Source organism: Pistacia vera, unplaced genomic scaffold (assembly GCF_008641045.1).
Source record: "Pistacia vera cultivar Batoury unplaced genomic scaffold, PisVer_v2 Contig1268, whole genome shotgun sequence".
NCBI classification, from domain to species: Eukaryota; Viridiplantae; Streptophyta; class Magnoliopsida; order Sapindales; family Anacardiaceae; genus Pistacia; species Pistacia vera.
The window spans coordinates 221,629-241,472 of NW_022195323.1; the positions used below are offsets into that span (position 1 = coordinate 221,629).

At 35.4% G+C, this 19,844-nt stretch overlaps 2 protein-coding genes across 4 annotated transcripts; both read left to right on the top strand.

The window, feature by feature from the left end:
• The first annotated feature begins 1,745 nt into the window (after positions 1 to 1,745).
• On the top strand, positions 1,746 to 5,065 carry LOC116121249 (trehalose-phosphate phosphatase B-like). 3 transcript variants are annotated; one of them, XM_031407198.1, is made up of 10 exons: positions 1,746 to 1,799; positions 2,904 to 3,023; positions 3,137 to 3,277; positions 3,399 to 3,470; positions 3,627 to 3,752; positions 3,835 to 3,891; positions 4,014 to 4,115; positions 4,207 to 4,284; positions 4,389 to 4,529; positions 4,611 to 5,065. In XM_031407198.1, exons 2-10 carry the CDS (start codon positions 2,916 to 2,918, stop codon positions 4,776 to 4,778), a joined length of 993 nt encoding a protein of 330 aa, XP_031263058.1. In that variant the 5' UTR covers positions 1,746 to 1,799; positions 2,904 to 2,915; the 3' UTR covers positions 4,779 to 5,065. The 3 variants fall into 3 exon arrangements, with proteins under 3 accessions (XP_031263058.1, XP_031263069.1, XP_031263078.1); XM_031407209.1 differs by having other exon boundaries at positions 4,023 to 4,115; XM_031407218.1 differs by lacking the exon at positions 3,399 to 3,470.
• Positions 5,066 to 5,402: 337 nt separating this feature from the next.
• On the top strand, positions 5,403 to 10,883 carry LOC116121229 (DEAD-box ATP-dependent RNA helicase 31-like). Its single transcript, XM_031407179.1, has 10 exons — positions 5,403 to 6,436; positions 6,650 to 6,756; positions 7,348 to 7,403; positions 8,080 to 8,304; positions 8,674 to 8,880; positions 8,961 to 9,047; positions 9,127 to 9,222; positions 9,499 to 9,714; positions 9,901 to 10,083; positions 10,371 to 10,883. Exons 1-10 carry the CDS (start codon positions 5,496 to 5,498, stop codon positions 10,596 to 10,598), a joined length of 2,346 nt encoding a protein of 781 aa, XP_031263039.1. The 5' UTR covers positions 5,403 to 5,495; the 3' UTR covers positions 10,599 to 10,883.
• The last annotated feature ends 8,961 nt before the right edge of the window (positions 10,884 to 19,844 follow it).

Here is a 19,844-nt window from a genome sequence, read left to right on the forward strand (position 1 = left end):
ATGTAGAATCCTTTTCCTTGTCAATCCTCATTAATTCCGAATTATATTATAAAATGAAGAAAATAATCATGCTTATGTAAACAGGAGACGCAAGACTTATCACCGTCAACATATATGTATTTTTACTATTTATATGGTAATTAAAGGTCACCGGAGGAGAGCATATCTATACAGTATATGCATTACCTTTACTTTTTACCCCAATATTTAATGCTAGCAGTAGCAGGATAATATTTTTCTAATTTAGAAGTGGGTATTATATTTAAAAAAAAAAAAAAAATTAAAACAAGTCTAAAAATAAATAAAAAATTAGAACGGGAGTCCCGTGAGCATACGAAGTCAGTTAAATCCTTGATCTACGTCTATAAATAACAGCCCTCGTTGTTATACTCCGGCACTTTCTAGCTTTCACTTATTTAAACAACGCTTCCTCGCATAAACTTCAACAACGGATTCAAGGTACGCTTTATTTCCAGTTTCTTCGTTTGTTTTTACTCATAACACACGCATAATCAAATTCTTATTCTTTCCTCCCCTCTCTCGCTTGAAAAATTATTGTTCTTATATTGTTGTATAAGGATTTGATTTTGTACAGAATCATACATTCTAAAAGATGCAGTCTGAGTTACGATATGCTTATAAAGTAGTTCTAATTCAATCAAAGAAAAAAAAATCGTGTTCTGAAGCCATTTATTATCAGTTATTTGCGCTTTGCTTTTTGTGGTTTGCGGCTAGGTATTTTGACCGCCGAGGAGAGAAAAGCACTTTACATGTATTTGCCATTCCTGCGCGAACTCGTATTTTGTTATTATGCGGAATGTTTTTCAATTATTAATTGAAAAAGTTATTATTTAAGGGGTATTTCTTAGTCAACCAGTAAATAGAATAGAAAAATAAAAATGAACATAGCCAGTTTATAGAATACTTAATACATGAAAGCATGATGTTTTCTCGTGCACTTAGCTATTCTGGTTTATATTATTTTGACTAACACCTCCATGAGTATCAAGTAGTGTCGGCCGAAACAAATTAAAAATGAGAATAGTATAGTATAGACATTATATTATAGTCTGCTTTATTGGTTTTGCCTGGCGGCATATTTTATTCGTTAAAAGATTATCTTAAAGTTCTTACTATTATTAATACTATTATAAAAGAACAATGCATTAATTAAGGTAATCCTAATNGTTTTTGGATACGCGAAAAAAACGTGTTAAAATAAAAGCTAATAAGAGAAAAAAATCACGAAATATAATAATGTATCTCATGCTTGGGTAAATATTATTTGTATGGCACTATTTATGGTTATCTTTTAATTATACAGATTGATTTTATAATTAATGTAGAATCCTTTTCCTTGTCAATCCTCATTAATTCCGAATTATATTATAAAATGAAGAAAATAATCATGCTTATGTAAACAGGAGACGCAAGACTTATCACCGTCAACATATATGTATTTTTACTATTTATATGGTAATTAAAGGTCACCGGAGGAGAGCATATCTATACAGTATATGCATTACCTTTACTTTTTACCCCAATATTTAATGCTAGCAGTAGCAGGATAATATTTTTCTAATTTAGAAGTGGGTATTATATTTAAAAAAAAAAAAAAAATTAAAACAAGTCTAAAAATAAATAAAAAATTAGAACGGGAGTCCCGTGAGCATACGAAGTCAGTTAAATCCTTGATCTACGTCTATAAATAACAGCCATCGTTGGTATACTCCGGCACTTTCTAGCTTTCACTTATTTAAACAACGCTTCCTCACATAAAATTCAACAACGGATTCAAGGTACGCTTTATTTCCAGTTTCTTCGTTTGTTTTTACTCATAACACACGCATAATCAAATTCTTATTCTCTCATCCCCTCTCTCGCTTGAAAAATTATTGTTCTTATATTGTTGTATAAGGATTTGATTTTGTACAGAATCATACATTCTAAAAGATGCAGTCTGAGTTACGATATGCTTATAAAGTAGTTCTAATTCAATCAAAGAAAAAAAAATCGTGTTCTGAAGCCATTTATTATCAGTTATTTGCGCTTTGCTTTTTGTGGTTTGCGGCTAGGTATTTTGACCGCCGAGGAGAGAAAAGCACTTTACATGTATTTGCCATTCCTGCGCGAAGTCGTATTTTGTAATTATGCGGAATGTTTTTAAATTATTAATCGAAAAAGTTATTATTTAAGGGGTATTTCTTAGTCAACCAGTATATAGAATAGAAAAAAAATAATGAACATAGCCAGTTTATAGAATAGTAAATACATGAAAGCATGATGTTTTCTCGTGCACTTAGCTATTCTGGTTTATATTATTTTGACTAACACCTCCATGAGTATCAAGTGGTGTCGGCCGAAACAAATTAAAAAGGAGAATAGTATAGTATAGACATTATATTATAGTCTGCTTTATTGGTTTTGCCTGGCGGCATATTTTATTCGTTAAAAGATTATCTTAAAGTTCTTACTATTATTAATACTATTATAAAAGAACAATGCATTAATTAAGGTAATCCTAATCCTTAATTGCATATCCTTATTATGTATGCATTAGTTAAATTTCCTTTAATACAGATTTTAAAACTTTAGAATAGAAGGTTCTAACTAGTTTTAGTAATAATCTTCACGCTTTAACATAGTGTGAGTAAATTAATGCATTAGTTTAAATATGAAAAATATCCCTAAATGTTTTTTTTTAAATCTTAATTTGAATTAAGTTGACAATAATCATATTTCCAACTCTCTTTAATGAAACATTTCCATGTATGCTTAATGCTTTACTTATTCATTACTTAGCAAGAAATTCCTATGACAAAGCTGCTCAAACCATGCATGCATGATCGGACATGTAATAAAGTACTCCCGGTAATTAATACAATTAGAAAAAACTGAGACAGGATTATCAGGAAATGGGAGCACTGTCACCGTCACAACCTTCAAATTTGGAATCGATCTTGCTGTCAGCAAGACTCCATGAGAACGAAGAAGCTATGTTGGATTCTTACAGTGAGTGGTTGGTAAGCTCACGTATATAATATTAATCGTTTACTATGTTAGATTGGATGTATCATTAGTTATCTTTTTGGTTTGCTCTATGCAGTTATTATAATATGTTTCTGGTGGATTACAGGTCAAGCATCCCTCTGCACTGGACTTATTTGAGCAGATGATTGAAGCAGCCCATGGAAAAAAGATAGTTGTGTTTTTGGATTATGATGGAACATTGTCACCCATTGTACAAGATCCAGATAAAGCTTTCATGTCGGATAAGGTAATTTTCTTCTATCATGTTGATTTTGTATATTTAACATGCATATATGACAACAGTACTTGATTCTTCCATCATCAAATTAAGCAAACTAATCATCAAATATGATGTTAAATTACTGCAGATGCGTTCTGCTGTAAATGAAGTTGCCAATTTTTTCCCTACCGCAATTGTTAGTGGAAGGTGTCTTGAAAAGGTAGATTCAGTTAATGGTTTCCCTCAGACACCACACAAACCACATCAATTAATGGTTTCCCTCAGACACCACACAAACTACATCAATTAATGCTAATGGCAAAATTTAAATTCATTACCTTAATTCATGCGTATATATGTATTTTCGATGCTGTAGGTGAATGGATTTGTGCAACTGAAGAATGTGGCTTATGCTGGAAGCCATGGGATGGATATATCAACTCCGTTCGGCTCTTTGAACAATGAAAAGCACCCACATGAATCTAGAAGTGTTGGTGAACAGGTTCGTTAATTTGTTGCCTACACAGATTTGCTTTTCTGAATCTCAATCACATCATCATTTGACCAGTAGTTTTACTCTATAGGGTAATGAAATTGTTCACTTTCAACCCGCACAAGAATTTTTGCCAACAATCCAAAAGGTATACTTGATATATATACTGGATTATTTTTCTTCATTTCACATGGTGATATCTGATGATTAAAATTACAAACTAGTTGTATCTTTCTTCTTTCTCTCGATATGCTTAATCTCTTGTTGTAGATAATTCAGGTGCTGGAAGAAAGACTCAAGACTGTAAAAGGTGCAATGGTAGAAGACAACAAGTTCTGCATTTCTGTGCACTTTCGTCGTGTACACGAAGAGGTAATTAGACAACCCGCACAGTTAACGACATCATAACTATATAAACCAATTCTCAAATCTTAAGATGATAAATTTGCTTTTTGAACTTTAGGATTTGGACTCCCTGAAAGAAATGGTAAACTCTACCGTGGAAGCTTACCCAAATTTTCGCGTATCCGGTGGTAAAAAGGTATTCTAAGCTGTTTTAATATGCAGGATTTATAGTTATAAATGAATAACAAGAGTGTAAAGGATTCCTTTCTTTATCATTTTGTGGATTAATTACTTAATCAGGTACTGGAGATACGGCCTTGTATCAATTGGGATAAAGGTCGAGCTTTGGAGTATTTGCTCGACACTTTTGGTTTCAACAGTTGCAGCGATTTTCTTCCCATGTACATAGGAGATGATAAAACTGATGAAGATGCTTTCAAGGTACAAATGATGAATCAAACTTATCACATATGTATATTGATGTAGGGCTAAGTTCTAATTTTCGAAGCTGAACAATTGCAGGTTATTCAACGCATCGGACGTGGTTATGCCATTATTGTTTCTTCCATTCCTAGAGAAACAGAAGCTTCTTACTCTCTACGTGATCCAGGCGAAGTCATGTCATTCTTGATGCGACTTACAAAGTGGAAAAAACCCTCAATAGATTGCATAGATTTATTAAAGATATGAAAGTATAGATGCATATATTTTAAGGGGTCTTTAAGTATTACCCACTCAAAGCTAATTTGCTTATTTTTATTGGCAAACTAGCACAAATGAGATATGATAGAGTCGTCAGGTATTTAATCGATGACCTAGAAAAGATGTTATTAGGAGTTAGACCCCTTACGTAATTATATAAGGTAAATAAAGTAATAACAAAATCAGAAGGATCAAGGAGAGGAGGATTAAATGTTTTTTCTTTTCTTGAAATTGTTATCCGTAAAATTAATGGTTATATTCTTTTCAATTTGAAAATTCATTCCATATATTGTATTTGAGGAAGATTGGTGCAAAATCTAACAAGTTTGTCTGACGGTTAACGAGGTTTATTCTCTTTATTGAGTTTGTGTGTTCGAACCTTATGATCACTTTCCTTATTGTGATCGACACCAAGATTTTTTTTAATATCTATACAAATAAATTTGTATAATAAATTCTGATCCCGTAATAATTGAATATTCAAATAAAATTTAAAATACCATAAAATAGTGCGGATAAAGAATCAAACAACTAAAATGATGTCGTTTTGATTGCCCGGCAAACCCTAAAGGGCCTAAACCCTATGTCACACTCTCACCTCTCAAAGTCAAATCTTAAACCCTAAAAACCCTTATCCTGCCTTTTGCTCTATCCTCCAAACACAAGGCATTGGCATTTCGAACCGGCATCATTTCAGGTCGTGCTATGCCCATTAAACTATTACCGCATCTCCGGTTCCTCAATCCTTCCCTCCCAATCACCCGTTTTCCTTTAATGAATCTTAAACCCTCCATTCACACTTCTGGAGCCATAACCAGTTTGCGTCAGGCCTTCCCTTTTAAACTCAAATACCAAGGGTTCGCCACCCACGGTAACGACCAACACTTTCAGCACGGTGTGCGGAAATTATCGACTCGCCCGTTCCGACCCAGGACCGGGTCTATCTCTAGGTCCGAGTTCTCTCGTGATCGTGAGGGAGGTCGAGGAGAAATTCGCGCTTCCAAGAGTTTAATTGAGGACGAGGCTGAACTTAGTGACTGGGTTAGTGAGTTAGGGCCGGACTCATCCCATGGTAAACACATTAACAGAGACAAGGAGGAGTCAGATTTCAGGAAGCCTCGTGGTGGAGATAGAGACTCTTTTTTGATGAAGAGGAGAAGAGAGAGTAACCCGGACGGGTTGTACGAGTCTAATAGGAGAGTGAATCGGAACTCAGCTAACTCATTTTCAAGGAATAATAATTCGAGGTTTAATAGTAATTTTGAGAATGGTAATGGGGAGCCTTATTCGCGGAAAAAGAATAGTGGGTTTGAGAGAGGAAGTGTTAATTCTTTTACAGAGAAGAGAGGTGAGAGGAAGGACAGGGGGAGCTTCAAGAAAGAAGGGAAAATTTTCAAAAGAGAAAGGCCTTTTTCCGATGATGATAATGGTGATGATGTGAATGAGGAGAGAGGGAGAATTATGAGTGGTATAGGGGATTTGCTTAATGAGAAAGCTAGTGATGTCGATGATGTTAGTGATGTTGATGATGATGATGATGATAGTACTTTCAGGAAGAATGCCAGGACTTCTATTGGATTAGATGATGAGGGTGGTGAGACGAAAAGTTCACCGGGGAAATATGATTCGTATTTGAGTGAGAGCAGGTATGTCGTAGGGTTTTGTTTAACTTTCACCTATTATTTGCACTTTGCTTCCACTAAAAGATGACCAGTGGAGATTGTGACCGTCATATTTGGTTACATCAGTTGAACCTGGAAAACTAATGTTAACTAATTCTTAGTGGCCAATGTTATTTAGCTCTATACTTACTTCACTACTCTTTTCATTTTAAACACCTGACATTTTGGATCCTGCAGATTCGATCAATGTTCACTCTCCCCCTTGTCACTGAAGGGAATCAAGGATGCTGGATATGAGAAGATGACTGTAGTACAGGAGGCATCTCTTCCTGTAATACTCAAAGGTTAAAATCTTTCTAATGTATTATAAGATTTTTTATTTATTTATTTATTTTATATATATATTTCTACTTTTTTTTAGGATTCTTTGTGTGGATTGCTTGTCCACTCTTTAAATTCAATCCTTGTAGATTACGATTCCTTTCAAGTTAATTTTTGCTATGTTTTGTCAACTATTGTTTAAGACTATACTATTATACAGAATTTACATTCAGAAACTTGTTAATGAGAGAGAGATTTGTAACCTAATATTTCAAATCAAAAGAATGGAAAAACCTGAATCGTGGACGCCCTTTCTTATCTCCTCTGCCAGAAGGAATAATATGAAACTGCAGATCGTTACTAGGAAAGTTTTCATTGATTTGATAACTGGTGGAAACTCCTGATTAAGAAAGATAATGAGATTGATAGTGAGTTTGGTATTATGTCAGTTTGATATTCTCTTGTTTTGAACTTTGACTGTTTTGAGCTACTGTGGTCGTTAAAATGATTAGAGTTCACTAAAGTAGCTTTCATTTTCTTATATATGGTTCTTTTGATTTTATTTGATGCCTGTTCTATTCACTTTGCTTATTCTGATTGATATTGTTTCTCAGGTAAGGATGTTCTGGCTAAGGCTAAAACAGGCACCGGAAAAACGGTAGCATTTTTGGTAAGACTATTAAAAAAAAAAAAGGATTATCTTATGTTAGTCTATACACCAAGGCAAGATGTTTTGCTGAATCCTAACAATAATTAGTGCCCTTTTATGGTTTTTAGAGGTTTTCTAATTATCTTGGTTTGCATTTAAATCATCAAAAGTTTGGGTCTCCTTTCTTAAGATTTACATATTGTTTTAAAAACTAATAGCACACTTCCACTTTGAAAAATTACCAAAAACCATGCATAACTTTTAGAAAATAAGAAAATTAGTTGTGTAGGGATGTTATTATAGTTTGGTTACTTCTGTATGTTCATTTTTGGCATTAAATTTATACTGTGATTTTGATAGAGATTCAGAATTCGAAACAGAAATAAGAATATGAGTAATACTAGCCTTACAAAGAGGCATACAAAGAGTCAAATCCAACCCTTGAAATTCATGATTGCCTCTTTCTCTCTCTCTTTTTCCATTTTTTCAAGGGTTGGATTTGACTCTTTGGATGACTCTTTATATGCCTCTTTGTAAGGCTAGTATTACTCTAAGAATATTTCCAGTTTATGAATTCCAATTTGATGTCATCTTAGAATCTGTAGGAAGCAAAGGTTCTCTTTGTTTGCTGCACCTAGGATAGGAGTTTGGACATGAGTTATTCAGTTTGTTTACTTGAGAAGTTCTTTGTTTTCAGCTCCCTTCTATTGAAGTTGTCACCAAATCTCCTCCTGTTGGTCGTGATCAAAAGCGGCCCCCAATTCTTGTGCTCGTAGTATGCCCTACTCGAGAGCTTGCAACTCAAGCTGCTGCAGAAGCTAACACACTACTTAAGTATCATCCATCTATTGGAGTTCAAGTTGTGATAGGTGGTACAAGACTTGCTATGGAGCAAAAACGGATGCAATCAACCCCTTGCCAGGTGAGCTTCTTATTGCATCATAGGGCATGTTTCATATTTAATTTGATGCCTGTCATGTGTCGGAGCCTTATAGGAGATTTGATAGGCCAAATATGAATCAGTCTAACAACCTCTAATTGTTTGACACTTTTTTCAATTGTTGACATGCATCGGGCACAAAGTGAGCAAATTAGACTGTCTTGGTAGAATGATTGTGTTAAATTAAGAGATTCTTAGCCATCAACCAATCAAAACAGGATCCCCAGAGCATGTACTGCATATAATATTGCATGGTTATTGACTATAATATCTGGTTAGTGACACCTTGTAGTCAAATCCATCATGAAATAGTAGGGATATTGTTAAACTTTCACACATTCAAAATCTCAGATTCTTGTCGCGACTCCTGGAAGGCTCAGAGACCATATTGAGAATACTGCAGGATTTGCAACAAGGTTGATGGGCGTGAAAGTTCTCGTACTTGATGAAGCCGATCAGTTATTGGACATGGGATTTCGAAAAGACATTGAGAATATAATTGCTGCTGTTCCAAAAGAACGACAAACACTCTTGTTTTCTGCCACAGTTCCTGAAGAGGTTTAGTTCTGACCTTGGGTTTGTTTTAGCGTGCTATTTTAGATTGAAAGAAAATACTAAAGGTGCTATATGTTGTGAAGGTTCGTCAGATTTGTCATGTTGCTTTGAAAAGAGATCATGAATTCATCAATACTGTTCAAGAAGGAAGTGAGGAAACACACTCACAGGTTGGCCTTCTGATGACCCTTCCCAGTAACTAAATTTTTTTCTTGGTACTCTAATTCTTAAAATGTTGGATCATTTCAGGTCAAACAGATGCATTTAGTTGCTCCACTAGACAAGCACTTCCCCCTCCTGTATGTTCTTCTGAAAGAGCATGTTGCAGATAACGTTGACTATAAGGTACAGACGCGGTCCGTAAGTCTGTCATTCAAACTTTCTTTGTTGGATTTTCTGTAGAAGTTAAATTTCCACTTTCCAGTTCTTGTTGGAGTATGATTTAATATTTATGCACATGCATGGTCACTGACCCATGGTTTAGCATTATGGGAGTTATAAAGGAGATTTGGGCGTCTAAACTTTCTTTAGCCAGTATTTATTATGATTTTTTTTAATGTCACAGAAATCGGCATCTTTAATTTGTCCTCTTTTGGGCAAAATGTCCACTGATTTGTGCAGGTTCTTGTATTTTGCACCACTGCCATGGTAACTAGATTGGTTGCCAACCTTCTGGGTGAGCTGAAGCTGAATGTTAGAGAGATACACTCTAGAAAGCCACAGAGTTACAGAACCAGGGTTTCTGATGAATTTCGGAAATCAAAAGGTCTCATTCTTGTGACTTCTGATGTATCTGCTCGTGGGGTTGATTACCCTGATGTTACACTTGTCATTCAGGTAATAGGACACAATCTAAAAGCATTAGTTCAATTCATTTCTTACAGAAGTTCAAACATTTTGGAATGGAAACTTTTTCAGAGTTTCTTTTTGATTTCCATGCCTTCTGGATGTCAATGCAAAGTACACCAATTTTTGTTTGCCATTGTGGATATTATATTGCCAAATAATTCTTTGCAATTGTAGGTGGGCTTGCCAGCTGATAGAGAACAGTATATACATAGGCTTGGCCGAACTGGACGTAAAGGTAAAGAAGGGCAAGGCGTATTGTTACTTGCTCCGTGGGAGGAATTCTTTTTATCGACTGTCAAGGATTTGCCAATAACAAAAGCTTCTGTGCCTTCATTTGATCCAGACACACAGAAAAAGGCGAGTTTGAATATTTTATCAACTTTTTTGCAGCTTGTTTATTGTATTGTAATACTACTTAGTGATTTTTTTCTGTGAAGCTATAGTAGTCTTATAAATTGACAAGTGAATGAGTAATACTAACCTTACAAAGAGTCATACAAAGAGTCAAATCCAGCCCTTGAATCTCTCTCTTTTTCCCTTCTTTCAAGGGTTAGATTCGACTCTTTGTATGGCTTTTTGTAAGGCTAGTATTACTCCAAGTGAATACAAAGATTAAATATGTGAAAATATTGTTTGTCAAACAGGTAGACCGTGCACTTTCCCATGTGGAGATGAAGCACAAAGAATCAGCGTACCAGGCATGGCTTGGTTATTATAATTCCATAAAGAAAGTGGGGAGGGACAAATGTAGGCTTGTGGAGCTTGCAAATGAATACAGTCGATGCATGGGACTTGATAATCCTCCAGCTATTCCCAACCGTGTCCTTGCCAAGATGGGTCTTAGGAATATACCTGGTTTGCGTTCTCAATAGTGATCTTGCGGAAACAAATATCTTTCAATTTTTTCCAATTTTATTATAGTAATTAATTAAGCTTTGTAATGATATATCAGTCTCTCAAGTCTTGACTAAGAGCCTTTGGATTTTATTTCAAACTTTTGATCTGCCGATTACACAAATCCAATTGGGTTCATTTCACGGGTCCCGTTCGGATCATCATTCAACTGGGTTTTTGAGTTTTTCCTACGCATCGAGTCCTCTACACTTGAAGACGAGCAGCTATTTTAATAATAAAAAAATCAGTTTTTGGTGAAAAAATCTATTGTGTACTTCTTTTGCTCTCACATTGTTCTCTTATCAAACTTCTCTCACATTTCTTCCCTGCATACATTTCTCTCTTCATATTTTATTCTCACACATTTCTTTCATGGTTTTTTCATATTTTTAAACATTCTCTCAATTTCAAGGGTATTGTAATAATCTGATAATGTTAAGAGTAGCAAGATCACATATATGTTTTTTATTTATGTTCTTGATATGTTTAATATATATGTTTTTATTTATGCTTTTGATATATTTAATTTTCATTAACCCTTTTAGATAATGTTAGAAGATGTGTGGGTGGGTGTAAGTGTGTGGGATAAGAGGATGATCTTAATCATAATTTTGACCGATTGTCATGTTGATCGGTTTCACAAAGGTCAGTTATCATTGTTTTTCACATGCATAAACTCCATATTTCTTCTGGCATCATCTCTGAGGTCTAGTAACCTATCATAGTTTCTTACATGCATAAACTCTATATTTCTTCTGGCACCATCTCTGAGGTCTAGTAACCCTAATGGTATTAGAGCCAGCACACTTATTGATTCCAATTTTTGTGTGTGCAGAGGACTATCTCCCATCGGTTATTGGCTTCTTTAAGTTACTTATTGATTACAATTTCTGTGTGTGCGGAGGACTACCTCCCCTCGGATATTGGCTCCTTTAAGTCCTGGTTATGTTTTATGTTTTTAATTTATTATGGGTCTTGAGCTATTCTTACCATTTGAGGTTGTATTACACATCTAAGAGGTTGAACTTGTGCATATGAAATTCTCTTTAACTTTATCTACGTTTACTGCTCCAATAAATATTAGTTTATCTAGATTTTCTTCTAAAGTGGATAGTTTGTATGAAATATCTTATATCTCAGAAAATAAAAAAATCCAAGATATTATCCTTCCCATTGTAAATCCTTATACAACATTTTTCAGGTCTTCTTCTTCTTTGTCCAAAACCTTTAAAACTCTTGTTAGACCTTCCAGAAAGCTAGTCAAAGAGTATGTCTAGACTAGTACTTTTGATAAGTATCAAATTTTAGGCATAACTCAAGAACAATATGTTACTTTTGAAATCCCTCAAGAATCCATTACCTAATGGATCCGTGAAGGATCCTTTCAGTTACACTTTGGTGCTATCAGGCTAGCTCTATCTTACCATGGCAGAAAATGACTTCTAGTCTCTGTCCGCATCGCTCTGTTAGATACCAGATTTGTCCAATATCAATATGCTTGTATAGGAATGACACAAACAACTTTGAATGCTGGAATAGTCATTATGACATTGTTTCCTAATTTCAATATGTCTCTTTCTGATGTTTATTATTCAAAAGCTCTTAAAGTTCAATTACAGATAATTGGTGCAGATTTAAATCTAGGAAATATTGCAGCTACTTTGCATTACCAGATAGTTTGGCAGATCCGAGACTATGCTCTTGATCTCGCTATTCCTACTAATATTGATGCGTTGCTCTTTACTGTTGACTCTCAGAATACTTTTCACTGTATCAATATTCCCAGGCAGATTTCTAGAGATGATTTGATTAAATTGTTACTAGACTCTTGGGTGACGAGTTAAGAGTCTCTTAATAAAAAAGAAACTCCAGTGGTTTCTACAGAATCTACCATGCATGATAACAGTGACAGAATAACAACTATCAAATTTGAGTCTCCAACAACTCCCAGTGCTCCACCTTTGAGATTTCGAAAAACTCAATTCATGATCATTCTAGTCTCACTAGCCATAGTAGTACGAGAACTTGAACTTTTCATTCACTCATTTCAACAATCTGGTGCTCCGGTCTATCATCAATTTGATCCAGTTACTGGTCACACTCTATTTGATCTTGACTGCCAATGCTCGGACTGTCGTGATGATCCTATTTGGGAAATAGACGAGCATTATCTTTCTAGACGAAACCATTCCAGACGGAAAAAACAAACAACTCGATGTAGTAAAAAAGATTTTCACTCCAGATTTGAAGACCATGATCTTGAAGTTGGCCTCCTTGGTCAACCATTTGGTAAATTTGACTATTATGTCAAATATTCTCCACTAGCTTGGAAAGAATCACCATCCATTAAACCTTCATGGGAAATCCCTCCAAAACCTAAACCCAAATCACCTTTAAAACGATCTAAACCTGCTAAATCACCTTACTTCAAAAAAAACCTTTACCATGTTATCAGTAGGCTTTCCGGTGGATTGCAAAAGAAAACAAAACAACCCATTCACCCCTTGTTCATACTCCATATGTCCAGTCCATTATGATGATTCAATCTCTTGAACCCCAAAAGACAGGACAAAATTTCAATTATGACACAAACTTTCATTCTCTTTAGGAAATTGCGACTCAACAACCAAAATTGGTTCCTTCCAAAGTCATACAGTCTAATGACTTCACGCCAAAATTCTCTCAAGCTGAAGCAGTTCTTAATTGGCAGACTGAAAATGCTTTAGCCCAAAATAAAACCATTACCAGAATGGACCAAAAATTGGATTTGGTTGCTCATTAGGTGAACTCTCAGTCTCATAACCATACTATGCTGATTTCTAGTATACAAAAACAGGTTGATCAGCTTCAAAACCGGATTGATCAGCTCCATCAGGAATTGATGCACATTGTTAGCACCTCTCATGGTTATTTAGCTCAATTTCTCTAGAAGGAAGCAGAAATGAAGTAGCTAAAAACCCAAATGGCATCGCTTTAGCATGAATATCTTAAGCAAAAACTCAGACAACTATAGACTTTTCCTGAAATGTCTTTGGTGCCAAATCCTTTTGATTCTTCAACAACATGGCCACAACCCTCTTTTTCACCTTTCCCAAAGATTAGTCAACCTTTGGTCTCACCTCACATACCTTTTGGTGCTGTTCAGACTTTTGGCAATACTAAACAGTTATATGCCAAGCTCCGCAAAAAAGTGATGAAAAGATTAAGCTGGAACGGGAGCAAAAGAAGCGAGAAAAATATTCTGCTAAAACGTGGAAATCATCCGATGACATACTTGACTCTTTCTATTCCAGTCATTCAGATCCTCCATCTCCTAAGCCTCATCGTCCTTTATCTAAGGATAAAGCTCTAATGCAAATAATGATGATGGAAGATCGCCAAACCTCTGTTGATCCTGTCTCTTCAGAAAATCCTGTCTCTTCCAATTTTATGAGCTCTTTTTTTAGAGGCATGGCAGAAAGGCAATGTCTTGCAGCTTCTGGTATTTCTCAGGATTCTCTATCTTCCTTCCAAACAGAATTAGAAGCTGATATGCCTTCTACTGATGAATCATTTGATAGTAGCTTTGTTTCTGAAAGTGATACTTCTAATCATCATCTTAATGTTTATCCTCAATTGATGACCCATCAACTCGAATCTTCAAGACCACCTGTTGTCTCTGAAGTTGATGATGAGATGCCTGAAGGTGATGATTCCATTCTAGACTCTTCGCCTATGTATCAACAATCCCGTCAGACTACAACTAAGTGTGACTCTTATATAGCTTTAGCCAAGCTCCACACTTTTACTGTTGATGGTTTTCTTACACACAAATGGAGAAATCGGATGTATGAATTTCAAGCCTGGTTACAAGCTGAGATGTTTAAACCTAATGCCTAAGTCTCTACTGTACTTACACAGTTTACAACTAGATTTAGTGGCATTCTCCGTGATTGGTGGATTAGTCTTCAGGAGTACAGACAAAATTTGTCCTCTATGATGAATTTTGTGGATTACCTCACCTTTATGAGGACCAGGTCAGAGAATAATATTTTAAGATGTGATGTTGTTCTCTCAAAAAGAAAGATCTTGACAAACATTACAAAGAGATTGTAAAAAGATATCATCTACTTAGGGTTATGGATGATCCTAAAATGAAGCAAGCCTTTTTAGCGTCTATTCTAGAATCCTTAAGTCATGAAGCAACCAAGCTTATGCAGTCTCAAGGTAAACAACTTGGTTCCATGCTCTGGAACAGCTCTGTTCTCAAAAACAATTTTTTGATGATTATCTTAAGCGTTCTAAGCAGCTGACAAAGGTTTGTTAGAGACCAGACTTGCAGATCAAGTGCAAATAAGATCGTTCATGTTCTTGTCCTACCAAGAAGAAGTTTCATTCTAGACGCATTAAGTTTTCTCCACCTAATGCTCCTACCAAGCGCAAATTTTGACATTTCAAGTACTGCAAGTTTCTTCGGAAAAAGAAACGTAGAGGCAAACGATCTAATCGGTGTTATTTGTGCAACCGTCCTGGTCATTTTGTCAAAAATTGTCCAAACAAGCCCAAACAGTCAACCAAAATGATGCGATAGCTTTCTTAGCTCGCTAATATAGATTTTTCTGATGATGATGTTGAAAGCTGGTTTTCAATGGATGAAGAACTCACTTCAGACACTGTTTTTCAGTTTGCAATCATTGATACTAAGTTCTCTTATTCAAATGATTGTCACTATTTCTACCATATCCAACAAACACCACAATCCCTTCCATCCTTAGCCTTCTCATGTCACGTATCTACAGGAAAAGTTCAGATCTTCCTTACTAAATATTCCAATCCCATTTCAGTCATAACATTTTTTGATACTGGTGCTACTCGTACTGTTATCAACCCTAAAATCCTCCCATCTTTTCAGTGGAAACCTCATTAAGAAGTTTTATACATTGCTAATAGTGACACTTTCACTACTTATCTGATCAGTAAACCCATTAAAATCCAAATTCTTCCAGGATGTTTTACTTTTCACAAAGTTCTTGGTTCCGATTTACCTATCAAAGTTATGGTTCTAGGTTTTGATGTTTATTCTAAACTCAATAAACTTAGAATCCTCCCTAATGGTGCTCGGTACAAGATGTTTTTCCAATCTTGGACCACTCAACCTAACTTATTCTAGATTGAAGGCAATCCTATTGAACAGATCAAAGCCCAGCTTATTTCCCGCTTTTGTGCAAATTCTCACGCAGATTTTCTCACTAAATGTTCTCATCCATTATGGAAGAGTTCTGATTTTTTTATCCATCTCCCATTCATCAAGAGCGAAGATATCAATCTCACTAAAGCTAGTCATTCTGGCATGTCACTATAACATCTTAGCCTAGCCCAACAAGAATATACTCAGCTTTTATCTCAAGGATTGATTGAACCCACAAATTCTTAATGGGCATGTGAAGCTTTTTTACGTCAACAAATGTGTTGAACAAGCCAGAGGAAAACTCAGACTTGTTATCAATTATCAGTCATTGAATTTTTTTCTCCGTGATGATAAATTTTCTCTACTTTCCAAACAAGTTCTCTTTGCAAATCTCCATAATGCAAAGATGTTTTCCAAATTTGATCTCAAAGTTGGATTTTGGCAACATGGAATTCATCCTGATGATCGTCATAAGACTGTTTTCTGCATTCCCAACCAACATTACTAATGGACGGTCATGCCTTTTGGTCTTAAGGTCGTTCCTTCCCTGTTTTAGAAAGCCATGACAAAGATTTTTGCTTCCCTTCTTCATACATGTCTCATTTATATCGATAATATTCTCCCCTTCTCAAAAGATGAGGAATCTTATGTACATCTTCTTCGCCAGTTTGTTGATATCATACATTCTTATGGTATTATGCTTACTGAGAAAAAAATGCAGCTAGGACAGACAAAGATTGATTTTCTTGGTATGGTTATTGCTGATGGCAAGTATGACCTCCAGCCTCATATTGCTAATGAATTGCGAAAATTCCCATATGTTCTCACAACCAAGAAAGAATTACAACAATTCTTGGGAATTGCCAATTACATGCGCAGTTTCATTCCCAACATTTCTCAACTCATTTCTCTACTTTCCCAGATGCTTAAAAAAAATCCTCCTTCGTGGTCTGAAAAGAAAACCAATGCAGTCAAAAGTCTTAAACGCAAATTCTTCCATACACAGCCATTGAAGATTCCCTCTTCTGGGAAACGAATTCCTTAGACGGATGCTAGTGACACTCATTGGGGTACAGTGCTTTTTGAACAAGATGATCACAAAGTATGACATTTGTGTGGATATCAGAGTGGACAATTCAAACCACATCAACAATATTATCATTATCTTGTTGGACATCATTTCTTTGTCGAAACAGATATAAAGTCAAATGCTCCGACTCAACAAGAAAAATGTTCCACATTAACAACTACTTCAATGGGCAGAATGGTTTAGCAAGTATTCTTTCACCATTCAACACATCAAAGGTCACACCAATACCATTGCAAATTATCTATCCCAGCCTAAAATTAAACAAGTCAATTTCATGCACCCTAGATCCAAACCACTTCCCTGTTTCATGTTCCAACCATTAACCCAATCAAGTTCTTGTTCATCATCTACTATACCAAACCATATTCCAAACGTACTTCCTGAATTCGATGACCTTGTTCGAACTCGTACCATTGATGAAAATGCTACCACCCTCATGTTTTCTTATCAAATTTAATGCATTGAAAAATGTGGACAATCCATGTATGATATGTTAGGTGTCCATCGGATTATCCCTTTTCAAAAATCTTTTGTTTACCTCCGGGGCCAGATATCTTATTTCCAGAAGAATTATTATGGTTCTTTTGGTATATGTTACATCGGTACCACATTGCCATTCAATTCTCAGTCCATCATATGTTGAAAATAATTTCCCAATACCAGTTATCCTCAACCTTTGAGTTACACTCTTTGATGGCTTTTCTCAAATTGTTCAAAACCCTAGAAAAATAGAAATTTGTGTTTGCTCATCAGCTTGCCCGATACAAAGGTCTTATATCCACCAAAATGGTATGGTCTATCATGTTTTTTCATAGACATCACTCCATCAGATTCGATGGTCTATATTTTTCATAACATCAAGTCACATTTCAACGATCTTATCTATATGATCTCGTCCATAATATGTTTGACCATCCAGTTGAGACTAGATCGATTCAAAAAATCCTTTTTGAAAAAAGTCAGATAATTCCAGATGAAATATGGCCATCTTTTTGCGATGATGCTCCGTGGGAACTCTTTCCTCCAAACTACACTGAGAAATTACTCCAAGCAAAACAAACATGCATACGTTCCATCACTGCTCAATTAAATGCCACTTCAAATTATCCAGAATGGTGGTACCTAGACTCACAGCCAAATACTGGGTAGGAAGAAGAGCTTCAGCAGTCTCATGATTACTACCTTCATAAATCCAAGCGACAACAGTACATGCATGCATCAAGTACCTTTACAAGGGAGCCATCTCAGTTTCTAGACACTTCTTTGGATACTCATCTAGATTCATCTTCTCGACATATTCCTACTGATTGGATCCAAGCAATGGGTTGTCTTGATTTCCAAGATGAAGACTCGGGGCACGTTACAAACCTGTTAGATGATTAAAGCTCTGCGTGTCTTAAAGTAAATACTTATGTCCTTTATGTTTATCTGTAAAATAGATGTGGACTAAATGGTAGTTTGCCAACTCTAATGTAATATCTTCCGTATAAGTTGTAAAAGTCAAATATTGTAAAAAAAAAAAAAAAAAAAATCCAAAAAAGTCAATTGTATCAAGCCATGTAATAAATGGCTCTTTAATGTGTCTTGTATGTATTGTATCGAACTTCTTTATAAATAAGAGCTCTTATCTTCCCGTGGAGGAGGATTTTTGTGAAAAAATCTCTTGTATACTTCTCTTGCTCTCACATTTTTCTCTTATCAAACTTCTTTCACATTTCTTCCCTGCATACATTTCTCTCTTCATATTTTATTCTCACACATTTGTTTGATATTTCTAAACCTGTCCTCAACCTCAAGGGTGTTATAATAATCTGATAATGTTTAGAATAACAGAAGATCATATATATGTTCTTTATTTATGTTCTTGATATGTTTAATATATATGTTTTCATTTATGCTCTTGATATGTTTAATTTTCACTAGTCCTTTTAGATGATGTTTAAAGATGTGTGGGTGAGTGTAAGTGTGTGGGATAAGAGGAGGGCCTTGATCATAATTTTGACCGATTGTCATGTTGATCGGTTTCACAAAGATTGGCTATCATAGTTTCCCACATGCATAAACTCCATATTTCTTCTGGCACCATCTCTGAGGTCTAGTTTGTAGTAAATAACAATTATATAAAGAATAAATAATTATACCTATAAACTAAAGAGGAAAAACTTCCTAACACCCCAACCCTAGGATAAGAACCAGGGGATGAGACATCGAAGAAAACAAATGATGTAGAGGCAAGGATGTATAATCTTTTACAAATGCTAGCACCCGAAACCATTGTTTTAAAACCTGGACTAGAGGGCAACCAGTTTTGCTGCCCGGGTCATGGGTCAATCGATCCAATCGGTTGGACCGATGATGTCAGCTACAATTTTATTTTTAAAAAATTACATATTAATTCCTTAAATTTTAATATATTACAAAAATTCCCCTAAAAAGTTCAAATTAGTTCCTAAAATTTTTATATATTTCAAAAATGCCCCAAAAAATTACCAATTAATCCCTAAACTTTTGACATATTTTTAAAACACCCCTATGAAATAACATTAACCCTTATAATTTTGAAATTTTACAAAAAAAACCCCTAAGACCTGAACCGGACCGGAGAAGCTGTCGGGTCCCAACCGGTCCAGTCCGGTTTTTAAAACAGAGCCTGGAACACACAAAAAGAAGCCTTTGGGTGCCTAAACACTAGCTCATAAACAACACCCAGCAGAAATAAATCTGCCACAAAAAAAAAAAAAAAAAAAANACCCCCCTAAGAAGTAAGTCCTGAACCGGACCGGAGAAGCTGCCGGGTCCCAGCCGGTCCGGTCCGATTTTTAAAACAGAGCCCGGAACACACAAAAAGAAGCCTTTGGGTGCCTAAACACTAGCTCATAAACAACACCCAGCAGAAATAAATCTGCCACCAAAAAAAAAAAAAAAAAAAAACCAGATCAGTAACGGAACTGCAGAAGACCAAAGTGC